At 49.6% G+C, this 27,266-nt stretch overlaps 1 protein-coding gene and 1 non-coding gene across 4 annotated transcripts; one reads left to right on the top strand and one right to left on the bottom strand.

Annotated features, from left to right (window-relative positions):
* Positions 1-24,865, bottom strand: LOC117400992 (protein timeless homolog). 3 transcript variants are annotated; one of them, XM_059011516.1, is made up of 30 exons: positions 24,770-24,865; positions 23,608-23,731; positions 23,104-23,257; positions 21,891-22,005; positions 20,545-20,607; positions 19,681-19,782; positions 19,340-19,495; positions 19,058-19,191; positions 18,245-18,332; positions 17,235-17,411; positions 16,890-17,107; positions 16,163-16,266; positions 15,566-15,735; positions 15,102-15,233; positions 14,722-14,873; positions 11,501-11,598; positions 11,241-11,355; positions 10,752-10,956; positions 10,509-10,660; positions 10,186-10,271; positions 8,893-9,016; positions 8,385-8,473; positions 7,651-7,799; positions 6,871-7,072; positions 5,857-5,925; positions 5,439-5,557; positions 4,707-5,052; positions 2,405-2,483; positions 1,934-2,007; positions 1-1,315 (listed from the first exon to the last, which is right to left on the bottom strand). In XM_059011516.1, the coding sequence occupies exons 2-30, from the start codon at positions 23,687-23,689 to the stop codon at positions 1,191-1,193; spliced, it is 3,879 nt and encodes a 1,292-aa protein (XP_058867499.1). In that variant the 5' UTR covers positions 23,690-23,731; positions 24,770-24,865; the 3' UTR covers positions 1-1,190. The 3 variants fall into 3 exon arrangements, with proteins under 3 accessions (XP_058867499.1, XP_058867498.1, XP_058867500.1); XM_059011515.1 differs by lacking the exon at positions 24,770-24,865 and adding an exon at positions 24,442-24,657; XM_059011517.1 differs by lacking the exon at positions 24,770-24,865 and adding an exon at positions 24,489-24,657.
* Positions 24,866-25,647: 782 nt separating this feature from the next.
* trnas-cga (transfer RNA serine (anticodon CGA)) lies at positions 25,648-25,729 on the top strand. Its single transcript has one exon. It is a non-coding gene; the product is annotated as a tRNA-Ser (tRNA).
* Positions 25,730-27,266: the final 1,537 nt, after the last annotated feature.

Genomic DNA, 27,266 nt, shown 5'->3' with positions numbered 1-27,266 from the left:
TTGTGGCGTTCACAAGTTTTATTGATTGTATTCACTTACACACTCACATTTTAAACAGGAACGTGAATTCAAAACTAAAACAACGGTACTTTTTAAAATCTACATCAACAGTAATTAACAATAACATTTTAAAACGTATTCTAGTTTTGCAGGTAAATATTGGGGGTAACACTCAGTGGGGGTGGGAGCTCATCAGCTTCTCTTCTCTGTGAATGCAAACCATGTAAAGCTGGTGAACTTACTCTGCATCAGCACTTCAGCATGTTAAACACACAGCCCTGTATTATACAATTACTATTACGAAATCAGCATTTCCACAAGCTTGTCTAGCTTCTGTAAAAGGATGGCTTGCAATGTATTTATCGTAATTGTACACAGCAGCAGGAGTGGTATAGTCTTCCCCACTTCAGCTCCTGAATGTCACGTTGCTGCTGCTACTTTCTGTGTAAATGAAAGACTCGCAGGGCTAAATATTCAAACACTCAAACAAACGCTGCAATGTATTGAGAGGCCAAAACGTTCTTCCTTGCTTGTGTATAATCTATAGTACACCCTGATATTGATGTGATGCAGCCCTCTGTCTTTGTCAGATAGTATCGGATGGAAATGACGTCACACTAAAACCAGCTATGCTGTCTACTCCTCTACAAGGGTCAACTTTACACCAAAGCAGATCAACCAATCGGATCTGTGAACGAGCTTGAGTCACACAAAAAACAGAATGGCGATCGCTGATCCCTTAAGAACCACAGGGGTCACTGTATACAGAGCCTTTAAAGTGAACCAGGCCCGTTGACTGGGGTACCCAAAAAAACCTCGCAATTTCTTTATATTGTAAAAATAAAAATCCTCAATAAATCAAAGGTACATATTTCTATTTCAACATCATGGGAGTTAACACTGATCCCACAGCTCCCAAACACAGAGGCACAAATCAGAGCTAATCGCAAACCAGCCCAGAACAGGATCCTTATATTTTCCAGGTCCCTCCCACTGTACAGACATTGGGCGATTCAGGTGTGAGCTACAAGCGGATTGGTGCACTTGCATTCTTTTTTGGTGCCTGGAGAAAATCACACTAAAGGGCTCTGTAACCATAGCAATGAGGAGCGGTAACCATAGCAATGAGGAGCGGTCTTTGAAATATTGTATTTTTGTGCTCCTCTGGGTTTGGACTATTTCTTCAGCGTTTAATCTTCATCGTCATCCTCGATTCTGTGGCGTCTGCGTTTGGCCGGCGCCGTTCTCTCCTCCGCGTCTGAATCGGGGTCCCGTCCCCCCAAATCCATCGCCGATGACTTTCCAGAGCCCTCCTCTGCTGGCACAAGGAGGAGGTTAAAACTGTGCCTGTAAATCTACATTTAATTGATTAACAGTCTAAACTATCACACACATTCTCAAGAAAATAAAATTGATTTCGTGTGTAGTTGTTTTAAGTCGCAAAACAGGATATTATGGATTCATTTACCATTGAAATGTTTAAAATTGCAGTGTCCCAAATCCTGTTTAATTACTAAAACAGGAAAACTACATCCTTCCAAAACTACTAAACATCAAACAAGTTCAACAACCACTTAGACAAGAATGCATTGAGAAAGTCTTCTAGTTCAAACGTTTTTCATTCAACTTAAAGGGTGCATAAGGACCTTTTTATTTCACTGTGTTACATGCTCCCATGTGTTGCTACAACTGTTTACATAAGGTGTGTGTATTTTATTTATTTATTTATTTACATTTTTTAACTTTTAAATTGCATTCCCTTCCTCAAGATGTCTTCACATGTACCCGCATGGACCCCCATCATCCTCCTGAGCAGGAGGGTGATGGGAAATGTAGTTCTGAGAGGTCCATGCAGGTACATGTGAAGCCATCTTGAGGCAGGGTGTGTGGAGTCAGGCCAGCCTCAGTGCTGCTGGTTTAACTCCTCCTTTACCTTCCTCTTCATCGCTATCCAGAACTCGACTCCGCTTAGACGCTTGCTTTCTGGCGGCTCTCCTCTCAGGCTCTCTGTTTGGGGGTGAAAGAGATCGAGATTATCCCACACACATGGAAAGAGGAGTGTTTAACCATTTTACAATCTGGTTGATCTTAAAGAAAGCAGGCACAGATTTTGGATGGGGTGTTAGATTTTCATAACTTATCTGTAGTTTCAACAACAGTGCTATCAGATCCTCATCGCTTACAAAGAAGTGTGTAAAAGTTATATTTAATAAAGATTGTTTACGAAATGTGTTTTATAGGTTTATATTGTAATTCAATATTATTTACTATGAGTTTAATGAGACACACCTGAGGCTGTTACCTCTACACTGTGGCTAATCAAGCTCGTAGTAAAACCTGGAATGGGTGAAACTGCTGTGCAATAGGAGTCCTATTCCCATCCCTGCAGTGTTTGAAGTCGTACCTGCTGGTTTCACTGTCTGATTCAGACTCCGAGTCCAGGGCTGGTTTCACTGGCTGTGCAGGGGACTCCATCTCTGTGCCTAAGACAGGACAGGACAGGACAGGACAGGACAGGACAGTGAGAGAAGGCAGCCATCGCAGCATCACCTTGTCTTTGCTATACATTTTGGATGAACCCTGTTTAAGTGAATTATTTTTATCACAGGTACATCTTTTCACGTTGCCAATGAGAATGAGCTGACTGACTGCCGGAAAAAGACAACAAAGGAGTCTGCCCAAAAACACGAGCAGCACCAACGTGACTTGCTGCTGAGAAAAAACAAACCAAGCTTCCTCAGCAATTCCAAGAGAAACATTTACGATTTCAGCGTTTCTAACAGTACCAGCTTGGACAGATTGGAAATGCTGATCAGAACCCCGTATTTTCAGACATGCCAAGCAATGTTCAGTGCTGTTGTGGTTGCTGGGTTACATGCTGCCTGATGCTGTGGAGTGTCGAGTCGTGCTCGTGTTGTCAGGATGCGCGATGGCGTGGAGTGTCGAGTCGTGCTCGTGTTGTCAGGATGCGCGATGGCGTGGAGTGTCGAGTCGTGCTCGTGTTGTCAGGATGCGCGATGGCGTGGAGTGTCGAGTCGTGCTCGTGTTGTCAGGATGCGCGATGGCGTGGAGTGTCGAGTCGTGCTCGTGTTGTCAGGATGCGCGATGGCGTGGAGTGTCGAGTCGTGCTGTCAGGATGTGCGATGGCGTGGAGTGTCGAGTCGTGCTCGTGTTGTCAGGATGTGCGATGGCGTGGAGTGTCGAGTCGTGCTCGTGTTGTCAGGATGCGCGATGGCGTGGAGTGTCGAGTCGTGCTCGTGTTGTCAGGATGCGCGATGGCGTGGAGTGTCGAGTCGTGCTCGTGTTGTCAGGATGCGCGATGGCGTGGAGTGTCGAGTCGTGCTCGTGTTGTCAGGATGCGCGATGGCGTGGAGTGTCGAGTCGTGCTCGTGTTGTCAGGATGCGCGATGGCGTGGAGTGTCGAGTCGTGCTCGTGTTGTCAGGATGTGTGATGGCGTGGAGTGTCGAGTCGTGCTCGTGTTGTCAGGATGTGCGATGGCGTGGAGTGTCGAGTCGTGCTCGTGTTGTCAGGATGTGCGATGGCGTGGAGTGTCGAGTCGTGCTCGTGTTGTCAGGATGTGCGATGGCGTGGAGTGTCGAGTCGTGCTCGTGTTGTCAGGATGTGCGATGGCGTGGAGTGTCGAGTCGTGCTCGTGTTGTCAGGATGTGCGATGGCGTGGAGTGTCGAGTCGTGCTCGTGTTGTCAGGATGTGCGATGGCGTGGAGTGTCGAGTCGTGCTCGTGTTGTCAGGATGTGCGATGGCGTGGAGTGTCGAGTCGTGCTCGTGTTGTCAGGATGTGCGATGGCGTGGAGTGTCGAGTCGTGCTCGTGTTGTCAGGATGTGCGATGGCGTGGAGTGTCGAGTCGTGCTCGTGTTGTCAGGATGTGCGATGGCGTGGAGTGTCGAGTCGTGCTCGTGTTGTCAGGATGTGCGATGGCGTGGAGTGAGTGGTGGTGTGTGTACGACAGAGACGCCATCTGAAGTATTATACAGTGCGCAGCACATAAAACAAGCTCTGTGGTTAATCTACAACAACACTGTTTCATGTCAGTTTTGTACGATACAACAGCGGTTGTGTCTTTGTAAATGCAGATTTATTTGATGTTTTATTTGGGTGGTAAATTTGGACTGCATCTTAAATTTGAGGGTGTCTTAAATTCAAATTGAATCATGTAACCAAAAAAATGAGCTAAATTATATTGCAAGTGTACTGGAAACCACAATTGTAGTACAGTATTTCATGTTAGATTTTTAAAATGTCACATTTTTCAATTTGTTGTCAGTATATGGAAAACTACAACTACATTATTCAGCAAGTTTCATTCGACTTTATGAAGCAAAATTATTTCATTCTATAGGGCGATGCAAAACCTTTGACCCTAGCTGTAGAAGTCATTGAGAAAGACTCAGTGAAGTTTCTTTTCGTGTTACTAAATTCAGCACTATTGAGAGTCTTCTAGTTCTGGATGAAGCTGGTATCTCTGTAGAGTCTAACAGACACTTCAATGACAATGTTTTGACTAGAAGTCTTTTCAATGTCTTTACTCTAGGGAGTCTCTTCCAGTAAACCAGTTTCAGAAAGCAGATTTCTGTACAATGGGATTCCTGTTTGCAGGGGTGTTCTGGGTACACTAAACGAAGGCTTGTGGATTTAGTTCCTCGTGGCACCAACCCCCGATTCTGAAGAGGACAGCGGGTTGTTACCTGCAGCGTCGGGGTGGGGCCGTTTCCTCTTGCGAGCGAGAAGCAGCGCTCTCAGAGCTCCGGCCCTCTGCTCCTCCGCCCCTTGCTCCTCCTCCTCAGAGCCCCCCGGGGGAGCCCCCTCTTCCTCGGAGCCCCCCGGGGGAGCCCCCTCTTCCTCGGAGCCCCCCGGGGGAGCCCCCTCTTCCTCGGAGCCCCCCGGGGGAGCCCCCTCTTCCTCGGAGCCCCCCGGGGGAGCCCCCTCTTCCTCGGAGCCCCCTGGGGGAGCCTCCTCACTCACACACAGGGACGAGGCACAGACCCGCAGCTGGGCAGGGGTGAGCTTGGCTGGGATTCTCCAGAAGGATTCCTGAAAACCAGGCATGAGAGCTGGGTTAATCCACTAATCACACAGAGGTGGTCAGATGCCCAGTCTAATCCTCCCTGCTCATTGGCTGCTTCTGAGCCCGCGTATGACTCTCCCTGCTGATTGGCTGGTTCTGAGCCCCAGTCTGACTCTCCCTGCTGATTGGCTGGTTCTGAGCCCCAGTCTAACCCTACCTGCTCATTTTCTGGTTCTGAGCCCCAGTCTAACCCTACCTGCTCATTGGCTGGTTCTGAGCCCCAGTCTAACCCTACCTGCTCGTTGGCTGGTTCTGAGCCCCAGTCTAACCCTACCTGCTCATTGGCTGGTTCTGAGCCCCAGTCTAACCCTACCTGCTCATTGGCTGGTTCCGAGCCCCAGTCTAACCCTACCTGCTCATTGGCTGGTGCCCGGATGCCCAGTTTCTTGAGCAGTCTCTGGAAGTGCTTGTTCTCCATGGCGTCTTCATTGTCCTCTGTGAGGGGCACCAGGGGCACGGGCTGAGCCTGACCTGCATCCGAATCAACAAACACAGCACTGTGTGGACAATTTCTTTCCAAGTGACCAAGGAAGTGCAAGACTATCAGAAAGCAAGGCATGCAAACAGAGTTCTTGAACCTAGTACCAGATATAAAATGAAATCCATGTTTCTAAGCACATCTGAGATGAAGAGAGCGAACGGATGTGCATGTAGTGTCTCTAACTATTGATCTACATGAAAAATATTTTAATATCGTTAGCTACGATGGGTTTCATTTAGAAGTTCTGATCAGTATCTGTTTGATTGTTGTGCACAGAGTGACTGCTTACCATCCTCCTCTCTGTCAGCAGCAGTCCTGTTCAGGCAGTGCTGAAGCCACAGCAAGGGACTGGAGACCCCTGGGAGAAACACAGGATACATTTGCCTTTAAAATAGGGAGTCAAAAAAGGCAATTCCTGATCTGTGTTCAAGTTTAAATACCAGAGAGCAGACATGGAACCTAACAGTGGGCTAGTGGAACAGAGAAGCGTTAGCGGATCACAGAAACCGGAAGTCACATGATCAGTGGTGCAGCTCGGAATGGCAATCTGAGGGGCAATGACTGACTTCACAACAAATCATTTAAAACCCTGAACACATTAAATATCACCCTGTGCATCTATTAAACACTGCCCCTGTGCATCTATTAAACACTGCCTCCCGTGCATCTATTAAACACTGCCTCCTGTGCATCTATTAAACACTGCCCCTGTGCACCTATTAAACACTGCCCCCTGTGCATCTATTAAACACTGCCCCCTGTGCATCTATTAAACACTGCCCCTGTGCATCTATTAAACACTGCCTCCTGTGCATCTATTAAACATGTTTAAGTAGACAAAAAATAGATTCTACATAAATCTGCAGTAAATGTACTTAAAGCCAAGCAAGTATTGTCAGCAAACCAGCAAGAACAGTCATTTGAAATTTGAATCGATTCATAAATTAAATAAAAGTCAATACATTATTTAGTGATAGACAGACCCTTTTGACAGGAGGGGCACCAGGGCTTAGTTAAATATGAATTAGAGTCCTAATCCAGAGAATCACACAAGTCCCTTTCAAACTATTACACATTACTGTCTATAACAGAAGTAGTCTTTCTACCAGAAGGAAGGAATACCTACCGAAACTACAGAGCAACGTCCCTTCATGTTAAAACAAATATTCAAAAAGAAAAAACAATGCATGACTGTGGTGATCCATGCCCCTCTGGAGAACACGAAATCTACACTCTGAGAGTCAATGCATTGTCCTCAGAAACACTGGTGTGTGTGTGTGTGTGTGTGTGTGTGCGCGCTTACCTTCCTGTCTCAGTTTGTGCACCATTTTCTGCACGCTGCTGTCTGCCCCTCCTGCTCTTCTCCTGCCCTCCCCCCTGGCTCTCTCTCTCTTCTGCTTGCTTTCCTCTCCTTCGCTCTCACTCTCCTCCTCCTCCTCCTCCTCCTCCTCTGATAATTCCTCGTGAGGTTCGGCCCCCAGCTCAGTGAAGAACTCCTCTTCCGTCTGGAAGTTAGAGAAGTTTGAGAGTGTGACGGACGGAGAAATGGCTGATTTCCTGATCCTGACACTCAAGCAGCATGTTAATTAATTGCAATCAGTACTAAACATGCTGTGTAACACTGATGCACAACAGAGACTGCGTATCAACTGAACACTGCGCCTGTAACTATGCCATGGTATATGCAGAATACCAGGAGTCCATTTTGCAGTATGTAGCATTCTGGTGAAATCCTCCCTTAAGAAGATGCATGCACACTGAATTTCATGGGCTTTCTTCCCTTGCATGGTAATTGCCTAGTGCTTAGTATCTAGCATCCTACCATAGTTGCATGGAAATTCTTGGAAGAATAGCAAATTCTATATGAATTAAACACAATATGAGGAATACCACCCAGACTTATATGAGGCATACATTAGTGCATGTGAACCTACTGATTAAAATAAAGATACACGTTCTCTTGATGCATGCCTGTTTTATTTTAGGAAGCTTTTCTGCTAGCGGCTCCATCAGTGTAATGCGAAGGAGTTGGTGTTGGTCTTTACAAGGTTAACCTCTGAACTGAGAGAAAGGAGAGGGGTACCATGCCGGAGGGCTTGCCGGCCGCCCTGCGTCTGGGTTTCTTGTAGAGCTCCTTGCGATCGGAGACCAGCCCCATACTGAGCAGCTTCTCCACCAGGCGAGGCTTGGAGCGTTTCGCAGTGATGAGCTTCATGATGCTCCCCAGGACATCTGAAACAAAGCACACGCCACTGCATCTTACACACTCGCTGGGCACCAGAGGAAATCCCTGCTAATAATCACATGCATCATTTTCGAAACGCAGTTATTTTCCCTAACCAAGGAGAACTGAAGGTCGGTGGGCATCCTCCGATCCACAGTAGAGATCAAACTGCTGACTTGTAGGTTTGTGACTGCAGCTGGGTCAGTAGTGAGAGTAGCATTAGTCGGTAAGAATTCATTATTAGATGGCGAGCTGCGTGGTGCAGAAGTGCATTAGGATCTTGAAATGGCACAATATCCACAGGCTGTGTGGTCCAGTGGTTAAAGTTAGGAGGCTGTGTGGTCCAGTGGTTAAAGAAACGGGCTTGTAACCAGGAGGTCCCCGGTTCAAATCCCACCTCAGCCACTGACTCATTGTCTGACCCTGAGCAAGTCACTTAACCTCCTTATGCTCCGTCTTTCGGGTGAGACGTAATTGTAAGTGACTCTGCAGCTGATGCATAGTTCACACACCCTAGTCTCTGTAAGTCGCCTTGGATAAAGGCGTCTGCTAAATAAACAAATAATAATAATAATAATAATAATAATAATTACCAGCAGTGTCTTTGAACTCCTCAAAGAGAGTCTGCAGCTCCAGCTCCTGCTCCTCTGTCCACAGCACAATGCGGGTGCCTTTGCCCTTCCTAGAGACACAGAGAGAGAGACTCAGTATTGAGAACACCACCGCCGTGCCGCATCTCTGAACACACGACTCCTGCACTGGCATCCACTTCATTCTCAGGATCGTGGCTCTCCTCTGTAAAGCTGTGCTTAGCCCCTGTATAGGTAAGGTTAGCCTTTGCCATTTTTTTTTTTAAGTTTATGTTTTTATTTTTTTTTATTTCAGACAGCAAACAAAACATCCGACACATCAAAAAATGTTCCAGTGGTGTGTAAATATTTAGTGTTTAATATCGTAAATAGCAGAACCAGCTCACTGCAATTTTAAATAAAACGGTAACATGTAATCATGAGAGCTGTGTGTGTCACATGGCAGCACTGCGCACGACTCCGATCTCAGCAGCACGGTCAGGCTGGTCAGCGGCTCGGACACTCTACTGACCTCTCCTTCTTCAGGTCCTTGATGCTGTGCACCAGACCCATCTGGACCAGGTGATTGGCTACCTGACGGCGCGTGCGGTTAGGGTTCTGCAGGCGAGGGAGCAGGCTCTCAATCACATCAGCGTCTGAGAGAGAGAGGGAGAGACGAGGGGTCAGAGGAGAGAGAGAGAGAGGGAGAGAGACATGGGGTCAGAGGACAGAAAGAGAGATACAGGGTCAGGAGAGAGAGAGAGAGAGAGAGACAGACACAGGGTCAGAGGAGAGAGAGAGCGAGAGAGGGAGAGACACGGGGTCAGAGGAGAGAGAGAGAGAGAGGGAGAGACACAGGGTCAGAGGAGAGAGAGAGAGAGAGATAGAGAGAGAGAGAGACGGGGTCAGAGGAGAGAGAGAGAGAGAGAGAGACACGGGGTCAGAGGACAGAAAGAGATACAAGGTCAGGAGAGAGAGAGAGAGTGAGAGAGACACGGGGTCAGAGGAGAGAGAGAGAGGGAGAGACACGGGGTCAGAGGAGAGAGAGAGAGAGAGAGAGGGAGAGACACGGGGTCAGAGGAGAGAGAGATACAGGGTCAGAGGAGAGAGAGAGAGAGAGGGAGAGAGACATGGGGTCAGAGGACAGAAAGAGAGATACAGGGTCAGGAGAGAGAGAGAGAGAGTGAGAGAGAGACACGGGGTCAGAGGAGAGAGAGAGGGAGAGACACGGGGTCAGAGGAGAGAGAGAGAGACATGGGGTCAGAGGAGAGAGAGAGAGAGAGACACGGGGTCAGAGGACAGAAAGAGATACAAAGTCAGGAGAGAGAGAGAGTGAGAGAGACACGGGGTCAGAGGAGAGAGAGAGGAAGAGACACGGGTCAGAGGAGAGAGAGAGAGAGACATGGGGTCAGAGGAGAGAGGGAGAGAGAGAGACACACAGGGTCAGAGGAGAGAGGGAGAGACACAGGGTCAGAGAAGAGAGAGAGCAGAGGGAGGGAGAGACACAGACACATGCATGATTTACAAATCTACTAGCATATTCACCATGTGCAATCATTCAAATCCAAAACGACAGAATCACGCTGCTCTAAATGACACTGCGCTGCAAAGCAGGTGCAGAACTTGATCAAAGGAAAGCAACTCTCTGAATTCAGCTGCTTAATGTAGTTTTAAACATAACTTTCTTGTGCATACGTTGCACTTGGTATACACACAGCACAGTGCTTTGAGTTTTGCTTCGTAAGGAGAGATTGAAGCCAGCCTGTCTTTGCTGAAGACAGGATTCGCAGGGTTAGCGAATGGGAGCCGGGCGGTGGTCTCGTACCCTCAGCCTTGCAGTGCTGCATGTAGAGCTGTCTCAGTTCCTCCTCCTCCTCCTCTGTCCACGTCACTCGCTTTTTCGAGCCATCGCTACACAGAGAGACAGAGAGAGGACTGTGAGGAACCAGGCAGACAACATACTAACAAAACATGTTACTGCTGCTGCACCCAATCTCTGATCAGAACAATTCATTATGAAATCTTCTGTTCCATGCATTGTACTTTCTAGATGTACAAAAGACATTCACCAATTTTAAGTTCACAAATTAAAATGAAAATGCCATTAAAAAAATCATTCACTTTTGCACCTGGACACTCGCTGCTCACCTGTCCTCCTCTCCTGGTTTGCGGTACCCCTCGGTCATCTCTCTCACCGTCCCCACGTTCTTCCAGAACAGCAGCTCCACGTACGCCTTGTCGTTCCGCGTCGCCAGGGTGAAGAAGCGGCTCAGCACGAACTTGGCGAAGGTCACCAGCTCCTGCAGGACACACAAAACACAGCCGTCAGAGAAGAGAGAGAAAGAGCAGAGACGGTGCGGGGCCGTGTCGGGGCTGCTGAGCTCTCCTCACCTTGTATGCTGCCGCGGCGGACGGGTCTCCCAGGATCCTGTTGAACACACAGAAGACGGACAGCTGGAAGAGCAGGGGCTCCATCTTGAGGTCGTAGGCTATGCGGTGCAGCATGCGCACGATGCAGTGGTTGGTGTGGCTGCTGTTCTGGTGGTAGCTCTTCAGCAGCTGGATGTAGGGCTTCAGGACGTTCGCGTTGGCAAACCTGGTGTTAAACGAAGGGGCGGGGACAGTACAAGGGTTAGGGATTGGCTCAGGAGAGCTGAAGGTCAGTGTGCATCCTCCAATCCCCAAATCAATCGCCTCTTTACACCCCAGAGCTCCACAGCGGAGGTGAGCTACCGCCCCCTGGAGGACAAGCCGCAAACAGACAAGCATTTGAGCTCCTGCCTTCAGCTGTGTTCACAAAGGGTTTTCCTGCTTATCTGAAGTTGTATTTAAGGCTCCTGTTAACAGGAACCCCTTGCAGTGCAGTTGAGTGTCATTCACCTCTTTATATAGTCGAGGAAGTTGAATTCCGTCTCCGAGACGCGCACAGACTCTAGCTCCTCTTCCTCCGCCTCCTCTCCCGCCTCTTCCTCCTCGGGCTCAGGGGCGGTTGACCCTGACAACCAATCAGAGAGAGACGCTGTCAGCCAGCAAAGCTTACCTTCAAAATGCACTTCCTGAGAAGTAGTGCAGTTTCAATATGCAGTCACAAGATGGCGCCAAACGCTTTGTAAAGACTGCCCTCAGGAATCCGTTCTTACTGGGCAGGTTGGCGAATAGGATCTGCTTCAGGAGTTCAAGCTCCTCCTCCTGCTCCAGGTCAGGTGCTCCAAACACGTCCCCCTCTGGCCACACCTCCCTGCCAATGGGAAGAGACAATGTGCCAGTTCAGTATACCATGCTGGCACCTGCATTATCACTACACACAGTACAAGGCAGCAAAGCAACAGGAACTGCAAGCACTTTGTGGCTCTCTTGAAGGATCCCATTTAACAAGCTTCAGGGAGAAACATGTAAAGCCAATGCAGCAGAATGAGCAAACCTGGGCTCAACTCCAATCGGAGCTGTGTCATCTGTAATTGATTGCAATCCCAGTGTAGTTGAACATTAGCACACCTGCATAACTGTAGTTGCAATAGTAATTGTGCCATGTAACTGATCAGTTACATTTCAATCACACACCTTTCCACGCTGCATCATTCACAGCACCATGTTGTGTTTTAGTGACTGTGTGTTTGAAACAATAAAAGTCCTGCAGTGTGTTTGTACCTGTGATTACTGCCTGGTAGAATAAACAGAGTAAACATGTTAGTGTGTGGAGCTGTTTGTTACTTTTCAGTGTAATTGTACGACGCTGCAGTAACTGTAATTGACCCCAGGCCTGGTATACAATGTTTCATAAGCAGTGCTGCGATTCACAGAGCCAGCCACGCCACTTTGCCAGGTGACTGCCCCAGGTTGTTTCTGTAGTGACTCATGTACCCCCCCCTCTCTCTGCAGTGACTCATGCCCCCCCTCCCTCTCTGCAGTGACTCATGTACCCCCTCCCCTCCCTCTCTCTCTGCAGTGACTCATGTACCCCCTCCCCTCCCTCTCTCTGCAGTGAATCATGTACCCCTCCCCTCCCTCTCTCTGCAGTGACTCATGTACCCCCTCCCCTCCCTCTCTCTGCAGTGACTCATGCCCCCCCTCCCTCTCTCTGCAGTGACTCATGTACCCCCTCCCCTCCCTCTCTCTCTGCAGTGACTCATGTACCCCCTCCCCTCCCTCTCTCTCTGCAGTGACTCATGTACCCCCTCCCCTCCCTCTCTCTGCAGTGACTCATGTACCCCCTCCCCTCCCTCTCTCTCTGCAGTGACTCATGTACCCCCTCCCCTCCCTCTCTCTCTGCAGTGACTCATGTACCCCCTCCCCTCCCTCTCTCTGCAGTGAATCATGTACCCCTCCCCTCCCTCTCTCTGCAGTGACTCATGTACCCCCTCCCCTCCCTCTCTCTGCAGTGACTCATGCCCCCCCTCCCTCTCTCTGCAGTGACTCATGTACCCCCTCCCCTCCCTCTCTCTCTGCAGTGACTCATGTACCCCCTCCCCTCCCTCTCTCTGCAGTGACTCATGTACCCCCTCCCCTCCCTCTCTCTGCAGTGACTCATGTACCCCCTCCCTCTCTCTGCAGTGAATCATGTACCCCTCCCCTCCCTCTCTCTGCAGTGACTCATGTACCCCCTCCCCTCCCTCTCTCTCTGCAGTGACTCATGTACCCCCTCCCCTCCCTCTCTCTCTGCAGTGACTCATGTACCCCCTCCCTCTCTCTGCAGTGACTCATGTACCCCCTCCCCTCCCTCTCTCTGCAGTGGCTCATGTACCCACCCCTTCTCTAAGCAGTGGTTCATGTACCCCTCCCCTCCTCTCTGCAGTGGCTCATGTACCCCCCCTCCCCCTCTCTCTGCAGTGGTTCATGTACCCCTCCCCTCCTCTCTGCAGTGGCTCATGTACCCCCCCTCCCCCTCTCTCTGTAGTGGCTCATGTACCCCCCTCCCCCTCTCTGCAGTGGCTCATGCCCCCCCTCTCCTCTCTCTGCAGTGGCTCATGCCCACCCCCTCCCCCTCTCTCTGCAGTGGCTCATGCCCACCCCCTCCCCCTCTCTCTGCAGTGACTCATGCCCACCCCCTCCCCCTCTCTCTGCAGTGACTCATGCCCACCCCCTCCCCCTCTCTCTGCAGTGGCTCATGCCCCCCCTCCCCCTCTCTCTGTAGTGGCTCATGCCCCTCTCTCTGCAGTGGCTCATGCCCCCCTCCCCCTCTCTCTGCAGTGGCTCATGCCCAGCCCCTCCCCCTCTCTCTGCAGTGGCTCATGCCCCCCCTCCCCCTCTCTCTGCAGTGGCTCATGCCCACCCCCTCCCCCTCTCTCTGCAGTGGCTCATGCCCACCCCCTCCCCCTCTCTCTGCAGTGACTCATGCCCACCCCCTCCCCCTCTCTCTGCAGTGACTCATGCCCACCCCCTCCCCCTCTCTCTGCAGTGACTCATGCCCCCCCCCCTCCCCCTCTCTCTGCAGTGGCTCATGCCCACCCCCTCCCCCTCTCTCTGCAGTGGCTCATGCCCACCCTCCCCCTCTCTCTGCAGTGGCTCATGCCCACCCCCTCCCCCTCTCTCTGCAGTGACTCATGCCCACCCCCTCCCCCTCTCTCTGCAGTGACTCATGCCCCCCCCCCTCCCCCTCTCTCTGCAGTGGCTCATGCCCACCCCCTCCCCCTCTCTCTGCAGTGGCTCATGCCCCCCCTCCCCCTCTCTCTGCAGTGGCTCATGCCCACCCCCTCCCCCTCTCTCTGTAGTGGCTCATGCCCACCCCCTCCCCCTCTCTCTGCAGTGGCTCATGCCCCCCCTCCCCCTCTCTCTGCAGTGGCTCATGCCCCCCCTCCCCCTCTCTCTGCAGTGACTCATGCCCACCCCCTCCCCCTCTCTCTGCAGTGACTCATGCCCACCCCCTCCCCCTCTCTCTGCAGTGGCTCATGCCCACCCCCTCCCCCTCTCTCTGCAGTGGCTCATGCCCACCCCCTCCCCCTCTCTCTGCAGTGACTCATGTACCCCCCCCCCCTCTCTCTGCAGTGGCTCATGCCCCCCCTCCCCCTCTCTCTGCAGTGGCTCATGTCCCTCTCTCTGCAGTGGCTCATGCCCACCCCCTCCCCCACTCTCTGCAGTGGCTCATGCCCACCCCCTCCCCCACTCTCTGCAGTGACTCATGTACCCCCCCTCCCCCTCTCTCTGCAGTGGCTCATGCCCCCCCTCCCCCTCTCTCTGTAGTGGCTCATGCCCCTCTCTCTGCAGTGGCTCATGCCCACCCCCTCCCCCTCTCTCTGTAGTGGCTCATGTACCCCCCCTCCCCCTCTCTCTGCAGTGGCTCATGTACCCCCTCTCTCTGCAGTGGCTCATGTACCCCCCTCCCCCTCTCTCTGCAGTGGCTCATGCTCCCCTCCCCTTCTCTCACCGTGCAGCTCTCAGCAGCCCCAGCGCCTCCGGCCCCTGCTTGGTCAGTAGAATGTCCTGTATGCGCACCATGGCCTCTGCTCTCTGATCTTCAAGTGGAACCTCTGAGGCTGCATCAAACGGGACAGCGCCCTCTACCACCGACTCTGACAACTGCGGGAGAGACACTGTGAGCCCCGATTACTAACACACTGGAATTGTCTTTATAAAGGTGTTCACTGGTTAGAGGAGTTCTTTGGTGCTGTTTACTGAAGCGATCATTCCCACCCTGAACAAGGGGATTTTTGCTGCCCATTGTCCAGTATACTTGGCATTGAGAAAAAAGGCATTAACTAGGCATGGGAACACCAGGAGCATTGAAGGGTTAATAAAGGACGCTACCTTTGAGCCAATGGCCCGCAGCTCTTGAGACACAGCCTGCCATGCCTCCTCCAGGGCTTCGGGGGAGCTCTCCTTGTGCGCTCCCTGTCTCTTCTTCGACTTGGACTTCCTCCTCTTATGCACCTTCTTCTTCTGTTAGGAGGAGAGACAGACAGCCTGACATTAGCGTGTTTCTGAACAGAGCAAGGTCTGCTGTGCTACAAAATCCATTTTAAAAGGTTCTCCTTATTGAAATGACTGCATTCATCTTCCCTGTTCTGCATTTCCATTTGCAGTGTAGCTGTGCAGCTGTGGAAGGAATCACTGCACAGGGCATTCTGCAGCTTTCCAACACAGCCAAGGCAGTTCTGAACTTTGGTACTTGCGCAAGGGAACACAATTACAGATCATGGACAAAATATTTTTCAAATTCTATTTTTTTTTCTCTATTCACTATCTCTGCGCCCCCCTCTGGCGCCCCCTACCTGCACGAGGAGGTGGTTGCGGCCCTTGCAGAAGCGTTCCAGCATGCGCAGGAACAGGTGAGTGGTCTCCACCAGGTCCTGCAGGAAGGAGCGTGGCTGCCGGGTCTCATCGAACCTGCGCAGCAGAGCCAGGAAGATCTCCCGGAACTCCATCAGGTAGAAGATGTTACCTGCACACAGAAAGGACCACACACGGGTTCAACATCCCTCCCAGAGGAGCCGCGTCATTCTTCCTGTTATCACAACAGGATTCATATTATAGGGGGGTAGGACCGCTTGCGTTGGATTCATGGTCCTTTTGCCCAGCCAAAGTGCTCGCATATTCACTTCTACAAATTTTGTTTTTAGAAATACTAAAAGAAACTTTGTAAATCCAATGATAAACGTTTCAACTACAAGTCTTTCCCAATGTCTTCAATGAGATCATTATGGACGACTAAAGAGGTGTGCAGTGTCAGTGTGGATGCTCTGTATTGATCCTGTGTGTGCAGTGTCAGTGTGGCTGCTCTGTATTGATCCTTTGTGTTCAGGGCTGTGCAGTGTCAGTGTGGATGCTCTGTACTGATCCTGTGCAATGCTGCAGTGTGGAGTTCTTACTCTTGATCACCCTGGCGCTCTCTCGGATGTTCTCATCTTTCGAGCGGTCCATCTCGTTCACCGTCATCAGTAGCTCCTGGTACGCCTTCAGAGCCAGGTGCATTCTGGGAGGGAAGGGGGGTGGACACGTCAGCTAACTGGAAACAAGGCAAGAGGCCTTAGAGACAAACTGTCCACTTGTAATAGTCCTTATGGACAAGACACCGCAAGTCTCTTATTGTATGTCAAACTGTGTGAAATGATGTCTATTATAATACTAATACACACAAAGTATTGAACAGTTAACAGGACAAAGCAGTCTCTTTTCTAGACTGTGCTGATGTCATGGATTAACATTCATTTAACTGCAAAAGTACAGCAAATTTACACTTCAGAAATTACAATGACATCAAATTAAGATATGAGCTATACTGTATATATCTGTTTTTTTTTTTAAATCAATTTAGTGCCCAATTATTTTACCCCTGATTTTCTCCCCAATTTAGAATGGGCGCCTGACCAGTAGAGTCCTCTGTAGTCAGGAGAAACAGTTTTGCCTCCCTAACCCCAATGCTCTCCCTCTGGAATCCCCAGTGAACATTAGCAACTTGTCACCCTGCACACCACGCAGTCATGCCTTTACCAGACAACCCCCTTATAAATATTATAACAATCTATTACACGCTGTGCAAGATACAAGCAGTCAGCAAGCCTCTCCTGGGGTGGACCCCGCTCCCCTCCCCCTGACCTGCGGGCCCAGGCGGAGGCCTCCCTGCGGTCGGTCACCATCATCTCGTAGTAGTTGGTCAGGTTCTGCTCGATGTAGTGGAAGGTGCGGATGGACACGGTCTCGGACACCAGCTCGGGCTGGAAGCGGAGGCTGCGGTTGAAGCCCATGAAGAAGGACACAGCCCACAGGTAGTAGGTCTCATCATGCTGCTGAGCCCTCTCTCTGATCAGCCCGTCCTGCAGGGGAGAGATGACGCTCACATCTCACATCCACACAGAGCAGAGAATCAGGGTTTAACACAGCGGGACCAGGGCTCTCTCTCTCTCACACACACACACAGAGGTATCTCTCTCTCGGTCTCACCTTGACCTGGTACATGAGGCTGTTGTAACAGTTCTGCAGGAAGTCGGTGCAGAACTCCTTCAGGAAGAGCCTCACGTTGAGGGCGGAGCGGCGCTTGCCCTCGCTCTCCCCCGCTGCCTGCCGTCTCTTAGGAACTCTCCGCACTGCTTTCCCATAGTCGTGGCTGTAGTCCTTGAACTGCAGCGGAAACACACACACAGGCGTTGGAAATGCAGCACGACGGGGGGCCGGGCCCCAGTGAATGCCTGCTCTGTGAATCCTAATAGAAGAATCAATCCACTGGTGATTTGTACAGCTATGGTCAAAAGTTTTGCTTCACCTGCTGAATAATGTTACGTGTAAAATATTGTAGTTTTCCATATACTTAATGAAATACTGACAATTGAAAAATGTGACATTCAGAAATCTAACATGAAATACTGTACTACTATTATGGCTTCCAGTAGACTTCTGCGATATCATTTTGTAGTTTCTTTGACTACATGATGTTAAAAAAAGATCAAAATTATGTTCATATAGTTTTTTTTGTAATGTCTAACCCTAAATTTCTAGGTGATGCAAAACGTTTGGCCACAGCTGTAGTTTGAAACCCAATAAATGGTGAAGTACAGCAGCAAACACAGCAAGAACCCCCTGCCAGCGAGCCCTGTGACTGTACTCAATGGAAGAACCCCCTGCCAGCGAGCCCTGTGACTGTACTCAATGGAAGAACCCCCTGCCAGCGAGCCCTGTGACTGTACTCAATGGAAGAACCCCCTGCCAGCGAGCCCTGTGACTGTACTCAATGGAAGAACCCCCTGCCAGCGAGCCCTGTGACTGTACTCAATGGAAGAACCCCCTGCCAGCGAGCCCTGTGACTGTACTCAATGGAGGAACCCCCTGCCAGCGAGCCCTGTGACTGTACTCAATGGAGGAACCCCCTGCCAGCGAGCCCTGTGACTGTACTCAATGGAAGAACCCCCTGCCAGCGAGCCCTGTGACTGTACTCAATGGAAGTGCAGTACACTCACAGTGTGCAGGCCCCTGTGGTAAATGACATCATTGTCTCCAATTGACTTCAACCCCTGGACAACGTAGGAGCCACCAAACCGGGAGTGCCTGAGAGGGGGGAGAGAGGGGAGAGGGGGAAGGTGGAGAGAGGGGGCGAGAGAGAGAAGGAGAGGGGGGAAGAGAGGAGGAGAGAGAGGGAAAGAGAGGGGGAGAGAGGGAGAGAGAGAGCGAGCAAGAGTGAGAGAGAGAGGGAGAGGGAGGGAATGGTGGTTATTTTCACTTGTATTTAGAGAATACAGATCGGTTTTTAAAGCTATGCTCTATTTTTATTTGGCCGTGTAAAGCTGGAACGAGCTTGATGTGGCTTTTAATCTGTGTGTCTGGGTCAGACCTCCTTCAATCTAATGCCGGTAGGTTTGCTGGGAGCTGTGTTTGATGCAGCTCAGTGGTGTGTGCGGTATGAAGCGTGCAGCCCGGTGTCTGCGCTGCTCAGTGGTGTGCGCGGTATGAAGCATGCAGCCCGGTGTCTGTGCTGCTCAGTGGTGTGTGCGGTATGAAGCGTGCAGCCCGGTGTCTGTGCTGCTCAGTGGTGTGTGCGGTATGAAGCGTGCAGCCCGGTGTCTGTGCTGCTCAGTGGTGTGTGCGGTATGAAGCGCGCAGCCCGGTGTCTGTGCTGCTCAGTGGTGTGTGCGGTATGAAGCGCGCAGCCCGGTGTCTGTGCTGCTCAGTGGTGTGTGCGGTATGAAGCGTGCAGCCCGGTGTCTGTGCTGCTCAGTGGTGTGTGCGGTATGAAGCGTGCAGCCCGGTGTCTGTGCTGCTCAGTGTCTGGGTACCTGTTGCCTCGGTGCAGGGAGCGGCTCCTCTTCTCAGCCAGCTCTCTCTGTCTCAGGATCTCCAGCTCCTGAGAGTCCTTGTCCTTCTCACGAGCCGAGCGTGCCTGCCCAGTGCTGGCCAGCTGCTCCGGAGTCTGAGACACAGACCAGTGAACATTACTGACCCTCCACTCACACGACTAACACACACTGCATCCCTCCCAGTCCCTCAGCTCTAACCACAAGAGCCACACTCTCCCCTAGTCCCTGCTCCCCATCCCCAGCCCCTGCCTCGCCCCTCACCTGCTCTCTGAACAGCAGTGAGATCACCTCCAGGATGTGCATGCTCCACTGGTGCTCGCTCGGGGAGCTGGCTAGGAACTTGATGAGGTCGTCCATGCCGCTCATGTGGATCGCCCAGAGCAGCTTGTCATGCAGGCTGGCATCATCATCCAGGCTCTGCAGACAGACAGGCAGGCAGGCAGGCAGCCATTATTCAGCAAGTTTCATTCGACTTTGTGAAGCAAAATGTGTTCATTCTATATAGAGGGGGGTGCCAAACTTTTGGGCCTAGCTGCAGAGCAGCTCCAGAAGTCGTACGCAAAGCTTCTTAAACACAGCGAATAATTCAGCTCCTCTCTCACCTTCTCTTCGCTGGGGTCCGCTGGCACATGCAGCACATTCCTGACCAGCAGCAGGATCCTCTCGATCAGCAAGTTATCTTCCTCCTGCCTCTGTTCCCAGTCCTGCAAACAGGAACAACACGCTTAGGGCACGCCAATGTCATACAAGCTCTGTGATCGACTCTGAACTGCAGCCCCAGAGACGGGGTTCAAAGCACTGGCGAGTAAAGGGTTACATCAGAAACAATAAACACTTCATACATCAGAGACAAACATTTCAAAGAGATCGAGAAAGACTTACAGTGGAAAGGTCTGTGATTGACTGTATAAAGTGTCTTTATCTTTCCAGATTCAGCACTGTTCAGTGTTTTAATTATGGGTGACAACTAAGCCTATGATTTTGGCACGGTCATTTTTTGTACATTTCATGAGCAAGGTGCAGCAAAAAACAACAAGAATTCACGGAAAGGTCACCAAATAATGTAGGTTTAGCTACATCAACATACACAAGAGTTTTTAAATAGCACACCAAACCCAATAATATAAAGACTATTGCTTTTGACTACGGGCCAGTTTAAATGTTATTTTAGAGGACACATATTTTTCACTTCTGATATTTGACACTTCGCTTGCACTTCTGTCGTTATTTTTTCACCCCATAACCTTCCACTCCACTCATTCACATGCTTGCATCGCTCAGCTTCAAACCTCATTCGCTGATCTACACAGCTACACGGAAATGCTGCGTGCTGCATACGCAACCAAACAACTTACAGATACTCGCAGATCTGGATTTTCAGTGCATGACGTGCTGCAGTTTTGACTTTATTCAAATTCACTACCACATGACAATATTGTAGCCTTCGTGATAAAGGGTTAACTCACCAGCTGTAGCAGGGTGTAGAGTTTCTCGCTGAGCACCCCAAACACCTTCTCATTAGCAAAGGCCTGAGAAAACAGATACAGATACTCAATCAGCATCCAGCAACCCCAAACACAGCGACTGCTGCAAGACAGAGAGTTTGCACAACCAGGAACCTGCGCTCCCCTGACTGTGTGACTCACCCTGCACACCATGCGGCCGTGCGTTTACCAGGGGAGACCCTCGGGGACCCCTGCACTCCCCTGACTGTGTGACTCACCCTGCACACCACGCGGCCGTGCCTTTACCAGGGGAGACCCTCGGAGACCCCTGCGCTCCCCTGACTGTGTGACTCCCCCTGCACACCATGCGGCCGTGCCTTTACCAGGGGAGACCCTCGGGGACCCCTGCGCTCCCCTGACTGTGTGACTCACCCTGCACACCACGCGGCCGTGCCTTTACCAGGGGAGACTCTCTGGGACCCCTGCGCTCCCCTGACTGTGTGACTCACCCTGCACACCACGCGGCCGTGCCTTTACCAGGGGAGACTCTCTGGGACCCCTGCGCTCCCCTGACTGTGTGACTCACCCTGCACACCACGCGGCCGTGCCTTTACCAGGGGAGACTCTCTGGGACCCCTGCGCTCCCCTGACTGTGTGACTCACCCTGCACACCATGCGGCCGTGCCTTTACCAGGGGAGACCCTCGGGGACCCCAGCGCTCCCCTGACTGTGTGACTCACCCTGCACACCACGCGGCCGTGCCTTTACCAGGGGAGACCCTCGGGGACCCCTGCACTCCCCTGACTGTGTGACTCACCCTGCACACCACGCGGCCGTGCCTTTACCAGGGGAGACCCTCGGTGACCCCTGCACTCCCGACTGTGTGACTCACCCTGCACACCACGCGGCCGTGCCTTTACCAGGGGAGACCCTCAGGGACCCCTGTGCTCCCCTGAATTTGTGACTCACCCTGCACACCATGCGGCCGTGCGTTTACCAGGGGAGACCCTCGGGGACCCCTGCGCTCCCCTGCCTGTGTGACTCACCCTGCACACCACGCGGCCGTGCCTTTACCAGGGGAGACCCTCAGGGACCTAAAACAGTTTCAATATAAGAGAATGAGAGAGGCCTGAACTTGAATAAGGAGCTCTCTGTCTTGAAGCAGCCTGTTGCTGACTGATGCATTTAGTGTTAGCATGACTACATTTCCAGTTGGTGCTGGAAATGACAGCTGCAGTAATAAATGAACTGCTCTCTTCATATTTAAAAACACGCTGTCCCTCACATGCTGGTTCATGTTAGGATCACAGTGGGACTCTCTAGTTTCAAGTGTATTAAATGATGTCACAGGAAGCACTCAGACTCACCTCCTTATAGGCCTGCAGAGAGGACTCCACCTGCAGGAAGTGATGTCGGAAGGCGGGATCATCCGGGACCTTCCCGAAACAGAGCCGGGCCGGCTGGGTAAGATTCACCATTAGCCTGGGCCGAATAGGAGAGAGGATCAAGTCAATAACTGGTTACCATGGCTACCAGGAGCCCAGAAATCGGACTCTCAGTGCTGTAAGCCATTCCATTGATAGATGCCCAATGATTCTGCATTGACACTGTATACAAGACACAGTGAGGACAGGAAGTCATGGGACAGGATTACAGCATGTGTTCCACGCCTTGCATCTCCCTAAGGGTCTTCAGACTGAATAGATCCCCTTTAAGAAACATGCGTCCATTGTACTGGCTTGTTTAAAATGTTCCTTGCTATGTTAGTGGTTCTGTTTCTCTGATATGGAGTTGTTCTCTGTATCTGCCTCTACCTGCTCTGAGCTTGTCTGGAGACTCCTACATGCTGGGACTGAACAGCCTTCCTCCCTCCATTCACAGCATGATTTCAGCTCTGTCCCCTCCATTCACAGCATGATTTCAGCTCTGTCTCTCCATTCACAGCATGATTTCAGCTCTGTCTCTCCATTCACAGCATGGTTTCAGCTGTCTCCATTCACAGCATGATTTCAGCTCTGTCTCTCCATTCACAGCATGATTTCAGCTCTGTCTCTCCATTCACAGCATGATTTCAGCTCTGTCTCTCCATTCACAGCATGATTTCAGCTCTGTCTCTCCATTCACATCATGATTTCAGCTCTGTCTCTCCATTCACAGCATGATTTCAGCTCTGTCTCTCCATTCACAGCATGATTTCTGCTGTCTCCATTCACAGCATGATTTCAGCACTGCCCCTCCATTCACATCATGATTTCAGCTCTGACCTCTCCATTCACAGCATGATTTCAGCTTTGTCCCCTCCACTCACATCATGATTTCAGCTCTGTCCCTCCATTCACAGAATGATTTCAGCTCTGCCCCTCCATTCACAGAATGATTTCAGCCCTGTCTCTCCATTCACATCATGATTTCAGCCCTGTCTCTCCATTCACAGCATGATTTCAGCTCTGTCAGCCCTACTCTCAGTATGTTTCTCCAGACAAGCTCAGAGCAGCCAGGTAAAGGCATGATAATATCTGGAATTGGAGCAAGGGAACACAGAAACACTGACTGCAAACCCAGACTGTGCAGTGCGGGTACCGGATGCAGGCGTCGAACAGCGCCCCCTCCTGGTGGTGCTGTATGACGAGGGGCAGCAGGTCCTTCTGCAGGATCTGCCCAGCTCCCAGCTGCTGCCGGATGTCTCTCGTGTCGTCCTCATGGCGCAGGTATCGGATCAGATCCTTCACGCTCTCTGCAGGGGGATGCACAGCGAACACGCTTTAGGGTTTCAGTGTGATACGAGGCTGTCTGTTTAACACACTGAAGCACTGATACAGGGTCACATACTCTAGTGAGAAAACCCTGTCCATCATACTGTTCCACTGAATAAACCCTGGCCCTCACATTTTAATCTTCTGGTTAAGTAGCACCCCACTTAAACTTGAAGCTAAAAGTGCAAAACAGGTCGGATTGATGAAATGATTTTGTTTAGTGCAGGTGGTTTAAGTGGACCAGAAAAAGCATTATAGTGGTGACACAAGCAGCTAAGAACTATTCAATGAAGAACTGGTTCCAGTGCTGTCAAGTTAGCGTCTCACTCACCCAGACAGTCTGGCTCGCGGTGGTACGTGTCTTCCTCCAGATATCCTAAGCCATTGCAGGTTGCTAAAAGCTCACAGTTCATCGTGTACAAGTCCAGAAATTACAGTCCTGACAGGGGTGCAAACTGAAACAGGAGAGGCAGGGTTACACACACACAGAGCCACTGGGGGCGGCTCGTTTTTGATTTGCTAACTCTTGCTATGAACAGATAACTGTTTAAATGTTAAATAGCAGTGTGTCCCACAAACGCAGTGGAGCGATTACATCACAACATGCAGCCGCCGTACGGTACGTGGCGTGATGCTGCAGGGCTACGCTAGCAACACTTGAGTGGTCAGAACCGGACCGTGTTCATCGATAATAAATTCGGTTCTGCCAAACAGCTGGAGGGAGCACGTGAGCGTCTGAACCTGCTGCAGGGCCAACGTGAAAATAACCACGCACAGCGTAAACTGATTCAATGCGTGAGCCCGCCGGCACTCATTGACATGGGCCGGGCGAAAAGACTGTCTCCTTATTATTATTATGAATTGGTCATTTGATCAGCCTATCTTATAAATACAATCGCCGCGCCGCGTTTTTTCTATGTTTTTTTTAGAAGGTGTGCATCTTATAGAGCGAGATCATTTAGTAGTAGAGTGATAGTGTGTTTCTAACAATGAAAACGCGCCAGTAAGCAACTTAGTCATAATTCTACAGTAGCCAACTATAAAACACACACACGCATTACAATGCATACATAGCATATTATTAATATCATGAAGCATGGACTCTCAAAGCGTCACCGTACCAGACTTTTACTGCATCACGATTTGCAAAACTTTCTTAACAAACCTTAGTCAAATCTGAAGTTACTGCCTGTACACTATATGCACCCTCACCAGACTCTGCTCGGGATGTTTCTTGACACGGTATAATTTGATTGCAGCTCTGTATTTTGCTCCGCTACAGAGCGAGCCGGCTGCTCTTCTTTTTCTGAAAACCAAAACTCAACTATCTCGCGCCAAAACAAAGCACTGCAAAAACAGCGGTGACGTCATAACATGGGGACCCGCGCACACAAGATCAGTGCACTATAAAATACAGATACGTTTTTATCTGTTATTTCACTTCAAAACATTCCAACATGTGCTTTAGTGTTATTAAAACTCTCAACATGTACCTTCAGTAAATATAACGACCCAGCTTATTGTAGTGCGGATACAAAATGCAACAATATCCTTGAAATATCTTCTTATCTATACACACTGCTGCGTACACGGTATGGGAAACGCATCGCCGGCAGCGTTGTATCGTACATTAAGATGACGAGCTCATGCAGAAGTGCAGTTATCTAAATGAACGTGACAGGATAGACACCCCATATGAGATTCATACAGCATTGCATTCCAAAAAATATAACTTTTAAACATTGCATTAAATATATCATTTACAAATAACATATCTTACTATCGCTGAGAGAGCTGTAACCCATACGTAATAATATTAATACTCGCAGCGCTGCACGGGGATATTAGTCGGTCGTGTTATTTTCAGGTACGCTGTAAAAGGTGGTACGCATCGCACCGCGATTGCCTTCTGTAGGCATAACCAACTTCTCCTAAGAAAGCAGGGAAGCGCCCATTCAAATCTTGTACATTATACTGTTTTAGGTCTTTTTCGAATTTTTTTAATGAATTCATCATATTTTTCCACCATTAAGAAAATAGTATCCGAATATGTGACTGCGTACCACTTTCTGACATCACATGGTCACGTTTTGGTACACTACCACATTATGACGATGTACCACTTCATAACACCACATTGGTGAACGGTAGGTTTTTGAATTTGACAATAACAGGTTTTAAAATATATTTCGTTTTCTCCAGGCTTTTTGTTGTTCAGCGTTCCTATACAATTATCAATTCAAAACGAAGATAAACACGTTAAACAGGCTGAAATGTAAGTTTCTTCTACTGTAAATTTACCATTTTAGGCAGCCGGAAATCGGTTTTGAAATGCTTTCATGTGGGCGCCGCACAGTTTTTTTCCCTGCCAGTCACGGTGGCCGAGTGGTTAAGGCGTTGGACTCGAAATCCAATGGGGTTTCCCCGCACAGGTTCGAATCCTGTTCGTGACGGCCTGTGTTTTTTTGTTTTCATAAAGAAATAAATCATACACATCGTACATTATTTTTTGTAATATCCTCAAAGCACTAGAGCGCATTTATAAATTATATTCTGGCGGACAGATCTTTCACTGCGGAAGACAGTTCCGGATTGCTGCTGGCTCACCCACATTTATCGTCGGTCTCCCCATTGTACCGCTGCTCTGAAGTGAGGGAGACGCGGAGTGTGTTTCAGCAGAGTTACCCGTCACGTTACTGATACAGATATAATAATAATAATAATAATAATAATAATAATAATTATTATTATTATTATTATTATTATTATTATTATTATTATTATTATTATTATTATTATTATTATTATGTGATAGTAATGTCCTTGTAAATCATACTAAAGGCATAACGCATAGGTAGCATTGTAAAGCCCTGAGAAGTATGGTCAGTCTATTACAAAACATAATAAACTATGGTAAACGCACAGTTAAACCATGAGCAAACTGCAGAATGACTGTGCAAATTTACTGTGGTAAACTTTTATATGTGAGCAATTGCATAACAACATCTCAGCCTGCGGGTGAGCACCAGCGCCGTGCTTGTCAAACAAAAAGAAACCTCGCCCAAAGCGACACTAGAGGGCGCTGTCTGGCTTCTATAAACACTGGCGAGCCAATGCTGTATATTTGATAGATTTGTCCTCGACTGTTCCAAAAAGTAAAGCCAAGATGCAGGTCTTTGTCTCCGTGCCGTGTGATCTAGTCAGCAGTCATGTGTCTGAGAAGCAGTGATTTCACAAAGCCTTCCTGCAGATTTACAGACCATGTGTCTGAGAAGCAGTGATTTCACAAAGCCTTCCTGCAGATTTACAGACCATGTGTCTGAGAAGCAGTGATTTCACAAAGCCTCCCTGCAGATTTACAGACCATGTGTCTGAGAAGCAGTGATTTCACAAAGCCTTCCTGCAGATTTACAGACCATGTGTCTGAGAAGCAGTGATTTCACAAAGCCTTCCTGCAGATTTACAGACCATGTGTCTGAGAAGCAGTGATTTCACAAAGCCTTCCTGCAGATTTACAGACCATGTGTCTGAGAAGCAGTGATTTCACAAAGCCTTCCTGCAGATTTACAGACCATGTGTCTGAGAAGCAGTGATTTCACAAAGCCTTCCTGCAGATTTACAGACCATGTGTCTGAGAAGCAGTGATTTCACAAAGCCTTCCTGCAGATTTACAGACCATGTTTTCTACACAAATAAGCTTACTTGATTTGAAAAACGTCATGAACGCCACAAGCAACTTCTTACACTACTTGGTTTAATTAAATGAGTAGTACACAACAGAATATGAAAGATGAACATTCATTTCAACAAAGAACAACGACAACTTTTTAATGAAAAAAAAAATATTGCAGCCTATTCAATAGGAACATTAGCCTGCTATATTATAATAAACCAAAACAATGAAAAATAACAATCTGGTTCTCTCTTGCCTTTTTCAATGAATATAATTTAATTAATAGAGAATAAAAACATACTAAGATAACTACTACC

The sequence above is a fragment of the Acipenser ruthenus genome, chromosome 42 (assembly GCF_902713425.1).
Source record: "Acipenser ruthenus chromosome 42, fAciRut3.2 maternal haplotype, whole genome shotgun sequence".
Classification (NCBI taxonomy): domain Eukaryota; kingdom Metazoa; phylum Chordata; class Actinopteri; order Acipenseriformes; family Acipenseridae; genus Acipenser; species Acipenser ruthenus.
The sequence above is the reverse complement of the archived record's forward strand: the minus strand, read 5'-3'. Positions and strand labels throughout refer to the sequence as shown.